At 26.4% G+C, this 5,377-nt stretch overlaps 1 protein-coding gene across 2 annotated transcripts; it reads left to right on the top strand.

The window, feature by feature from the left end:
- The first annotated feature begins 250 nt into the window (after positions 1 to 250).
- LOC133794841 (tropinone reductase-like 3) lies at positions 251 to 4,974 on the top strand. Of its 2 annotated transcripts, XM_062232268.1 has the most exons (6): positions 260 to 518; positions 637 to 753; positions 938 to 1,084; positions 1,170 to 1,295; positions 3,039 to 3,140; positions 4,641 to 4,974. In XM_062232268.1, exons 1-6 carry the CDS (start codon positions 393 to 395, stop codon positions 4,788 to 4,790), a joined length of 768 nt encoding a protein of 255 aa, XP_062088252.1. In that variant the 5' UTR covers positions 260 to 392; the 3' UTR covers positions 4,791 to 4,974. The 2 variants fall into 2 exon arrangements, with proteins under 2 accessions (XP_062088253.1, XP_062088252.1); XM_062232269.1 differs by lacking the exon at positions 3,039 to 3,140 and having other exon boundaries at positions 251 to 518.
- Positions 4,975 to 5,377: the final 403 nt, after the last annotated feature.

Below are 5,377 nucleotides of genomic sequence, written 5' to 3'. Positions count from 1 at the left end.
AAATATAAAAGATATTTAATTTTTTTAACCACAGAATTCTCCACGTGTCTTTTGAATAGAGCGCACACGGTAGTCTAGAGCAATGGTTTGAGTAAAATATTGTGTTCAGATATCTTGAACCAACTGCATTAGTTTTTAGGCTATTAGATGCGCTGGGACTTTAGAAAAAGAATTATAATTTAATAGAAAGAAAAAAAATGGTGTCAGTCTCACATGTGATATAATATATAAAAATATTTTTTAGACTGATAGTGTGTCAGATATAAAAAAAAAATTAAACTGTGTGCGGGACAGAAGAAATAAATACCATATATATATATATATATGCGTGTGTAAGCGGACAAATGCCAGAAAAAAAAAGGTAGGAAGCTGCTAAGGCTAGTATTAAGAAAATGATGAGCAAGAGATTCCAGGGAAAGGTTGTCATTGTGACTGCCTCCACTCAGGGGATAGGCTACAGCATCGCTCAGCGTCTTGGCTTGGAAGGTGCCTCTGTTGTCATCTCCTCCCGCAAGCAGGTTAATCATATATATATATATATTCATGCCACTCATTTGATATCAAGTGTTGATATATATGCCGTTAATTAATTTGTTTTAGATAATATAGCGTGAAATGAAATGAATACTGTACCAGGAAAATGTTGATGAAGCAACCGAAAAGCTTAAAGGTCAAGGAATCCAAGTGTTGGGGCTTGTTTGTCATGTCTCTAACGCCCAACAAAGGAAGGATCTCATATACAACTCACTTGAGGTCCTTATATTATATTTATATATATACGCATGCAATTATTCTTCATGTACGTATACGTACACGTAATTAAGATACTCCATGATAGTATGATGAGAGAGATGACCCACTCATCTTGATCTTCTACATATGTTTGCCTTCTTATAATTAATTCATTAGTGATGAATATATTAGTAATTGGATGCAGAAATTTGGAAAGATAGATGTGATTGTTTCAAATGCTGCCGTCAATCCAATGGCTGGCAAAAATACAGTCACAATTATGGAAACCCAAGAATCCATCCTTGACAAGATGTGGGAAGTTAATGTCAAAGCTCCTGTTCTTCTTACGAAGGTTATAAACAATAACAAACAAACAAAAAAGCTTTTTATCTGAATTGTAGTTCCTATCTGAATTGATGTGACAAGTTGATTTATAGGAGGCTGCTCCTCACTTGAAGAAGGGTTCTTCAATCATTTTTATTTCCTCCATATCTGCCTACAACCAACCGTTGCCATGGGCTATGTATGCAGTCACAAAGACCGCATTACTTGGGCTTACAAAGGTAAAATTGTTGGGCCCGATTCGTTGACCGTATTTACTATTAGAGGAAATTATATTTTATATGAGATTTTTAATAGTGCAAAAATATAGTTTTTTTTCAAAAAAAAAAGTTAATCTATGGTTTTTTTTTAAAGAATTTTCACTTTTATGGGTTTATTTTCCTATATTTTTGTATAAAGTTGGTTTATGCCATAGTTTTACTCTTAATCAAATTTGGAAGGGTATGTTTGTAATTTGATTATTATTTTTTTAGGTTATTTGTTTTTTTATATTTTTTTTTATATGACTAATTTTATAGTAAATTTTTCTTTGGTTGTTTTGAGTTTTGTTTTTTAATATGAATTGTTTTTAAAATTATTATTTATTTATTATAAACATGTTTTTTTAAGATTGTACGTTTTTTTTTTTCAAATCCTGGGTAGGGTAACCAATTACATGATTGATCTTAAAAAAAAATCCTAGAGCTAGGTTAAATAACATGCACCAGGAAGGGTAACCACTTATCCTGAGATGAGTAACTTTTTGCCATAAGAGGGGTAATCAGTTACCTAAGAGGGGTGACGAGTTACTCATATTAAATATGAAAAAAAACATCAAATTTGAAGGAAAAAATGGAAGAACACTTCATTAAAAAAGGAAGAAGAAGTAACTATGATTTTAGTAACATAAGTAACTAGTTACCATAAAGAAACCATAAATACACACACACCAGAACGTGAAAGTAACCAGTTACCCTCAGAAATATACATACAAAGAATGTGAAGGTAACCCATTATCCATACACGTTTTCATATTTTTATTAGTTTTCTTTCCAAATTTTGGTATTCCTATAAGTGTTACAATACAAAGAAAATGCTGAAAAAATTGATTTGAATTTTTTTTACATATAGTGGAAAAAACTATAAAAAAAATTACAATAATAAAAGATAATAAATAAAAAAAATAGTATAATAATTATGTAATGTTAAAATATATGTGTGAAAAAAAAAAGAAAAAAAAAAGAATGAGAATGAGAAAAGAATAAGAACAAAAATGAAAAAAAAAACAAAAGAAATGATGAATGAAAAAAAAATAGATGAATAAATAAGAATGAAAAGAAGAAGAAGAAAAATAATGGAAAAATGAAAAGAAAAAAAATATGAATGAAAAAATTAGTAGAAAAAAAATGGAAGAAGAAAAAAAAGCTCATATATGTGAAAAAAGAAAAAAAAAATTGAAGGAAAAAATAATAAATACAAAAATGAAGAAAAAATAGAATGAAAAAAAAACTGAAAAAATATGAAGAAAAAAAACAAAATAATACAAATGAAAGAAAAAAAATAGATAAATAAATAAAAACGAAAAAAAAGAAGAAGAAGAATGAAAAAATGGAAAGAAAAATAGATGAAGGAAAAAATTGGTAAAAAAGAAAAAGGAAAAAATAGAAGAAAAAACAAGTAAGGAAAAAAAAGAAAAATAATAAAAAAATGATGGAAAAAAATAAAAATAAAATTACTTTCAAAATCAAAGAAAATATAACTATAAAAAAAAATTGACATTTTCATATTTTAGTTAGCTACTAATTATGCTTTCCATACTTTAACTTTTTATTTAATAAATTTTTCATACAAATTAATAAAAATATAACTCTCATATTTTTACACTTTAATATTAATATTATAAAAGTCATATTTTAGAAAAATTCTCTTACTATTATTATTAGGCATGGGCTTGACTAAACTAAGGCAACTGGTGCTTACTGTAGGTTCTTGCTGCTGAATTAGGCCCAGATTTGCGAGTAAATTGTGTTGCTCCCGGGATTGTGCCGACTCACTTCGGCAAGATCCTTACAACAAATGAGAGTTTGGTAAGTACAAGTAGTACGTGTTCCTATTTGCAATAGAAATTAGACTATAAATAAATATGTAATTTTTACGGGGAGAGGTAAAATTTGGAGATTTTTTTTAAATACATATTTTTTTTGAGTTATTTTTACTTTTGTATGCTCCTTAATTTTTTTTAGAAAAATATGTACTTATGTTTTAAAAAATATAATTTTTAAAGTTTCGTAATTATCTTAAAAGAAACAATTTGAAAGCAACTTGAAAATTTTAATTACTGTATCAATGCAAAATAAACATAAAAAAATACAAAGAATTAATATGTATCAGAACAACTTAATATAAAAAAAACCCTAAAAATAATATAAAACAACTTGAAAACAATACAAAATAAAAAAAAAACAAACTGTAAAAGTATAAAAAATTCCTTAAAACTGTAAAATTAAAAAAAAAAAATAATTAACCGTAAAAATGTAATTTTTCAATAAAATCAATTATTATTCGTAAAAATCTCTCAAATTTATATAGTAACAATTACAGTTAAAAAACTTGGTTCATACAGAAAAAGTCTTCCCGTTAATCATTTATCTTATTTAATATATATATATATATTACAAATATGTATAAATGCGAAGTTAAAATAAAATTTGTAGAATTTATTATTATTATTATTTAAAACCATATAGCTGATAAAAATAAAATTTTGAAAAATGTGATGTTTTTAAAAACTCTTATCTGGCTATTCGTTCCTGATAATTTAAATAAGAGGAAATCAAAATGAACAAAAGTATTTTTAAGGAAACTAGTTTGCTTTTTCAACTTAAGCAATGAACATTGTGAGTTTTTCTTTTTTGTCAGTATAAAAATCGTGAATTTAATTGTTTCTTTATTTAATTTTTGTAATAAAAGACTTGGTGGACCGAATTTTATTTTCCATCAATTAAAATTTAAAGAGATCACAATTTTAGTATATGTATACAAATTCTGTCCTTTTTAAATTTCATACTTTTGAAATAATAAAAATATTCTAAATTCTACAAAATATAAGAGAGAAAAAATAAACATTATTACAAAAATTTGAGGAAATTAGTCTTTATAGCATAGCTTGGATCTAAACTTTTACATATAACATTGTTTTTCAGTTAAAATTTTTATAGCACACTCTAATTTAAAATTTATTCTTAATTTTTTTATTAGTTGAGATTTTTTTCCGTGACTGATTCCACTTTGTATTGAGTTTTATCTACTAACTAGTTGATATTTGTCCAATTACTGGATTAGTTTTGTGACCATTCTTAACTAGAGAATATATATACATAAAAATATTTTGGTGAAACGAGTCAAGATATACCAGATATTGATTTTTTATTTTACTTTATAATGTATATCACAATTATGTGTATAGCTAAAAAAAACATTAATGACAGCTAGTAAGATTAACAAAATTTGAGGAAAATAAGTTAAAATGGATTACGGTGGTAACAAAATAAGAATATGAGATCATTGGTGAGTTGAATATCTTGCAGAAGAAAGTCATTCTGAGTAGTAGTCTACTGAAGAGGTTTGGTACCACTGAAGATATTGCTGCTGCTGTTGCGTTTTTGGCTTCTGATGATGCTTCTTACATTACTGGTGAAACTCTTGTGGTGGCTGGAGGCACACCATCCAGGCTCTAGTAACAATATTGATACCAATACTAAGGTTGAATAAAATAATCTTTAATCAGTCTACTTGAGACCACTACTCGAGTTGGAAAAGTTATATTTACTTATGTATGAAATCTACTTAGTTTACTTCTCTACGTAGTGTAATCTTTTTATTAAATACAATACTAAATAAATAGATAATGCCTTACTTCTACTCTTGAATTACTTTGTGGTTTATTTCATTTTTCTTTTCTAATTTCGTCATTTAAAATTTTTTATTTCCTCAACTTAACGCGCCAGAGTGCAAGTCACACGCTGGGAAGATCATTACAAAGGTTTTGCCAACATTATTGTATTTTCTAACTATAAATAAATATTATGAGTAAATAGATGAATTATTCAGTAATGATTTTTTATCACATTTCAATCAAAAGTAACGAGTGAAATTCTCAATAAAAGTAAGGGTAGACATTGCAAAGGTCAAGAGTAAAGTCTCAAATAAAACAAAAATTAAAATAATCTTGATCTTAAGTAAATTTATCTCACATTAATTAACGTTACACAATTTGAGTTAATTAATGTTGAGATCCCGATCAGAATTTCAGTATCTCAGTAAC

This window comes from Humulus lupulus, chromosome 8, assembly GCF_963169125.1.
Source record: "Humulus lupulus chromosome 8, drHumLupu1.1, whole genome shotgun sequence".
In the NCBI taxonomy this organism is placed as follows: Eukaryota; Viridiplantae; Streptophyta; class Magnoliopsida; order Rosales; family Cannabaceae; genus Humulus; species Humulus lupulus.
The sequence above is the reverse complement of the archived record's forward strand: the minus strand, read 5'-3'. Positions and strand labels throughout refer to the sequence as shown.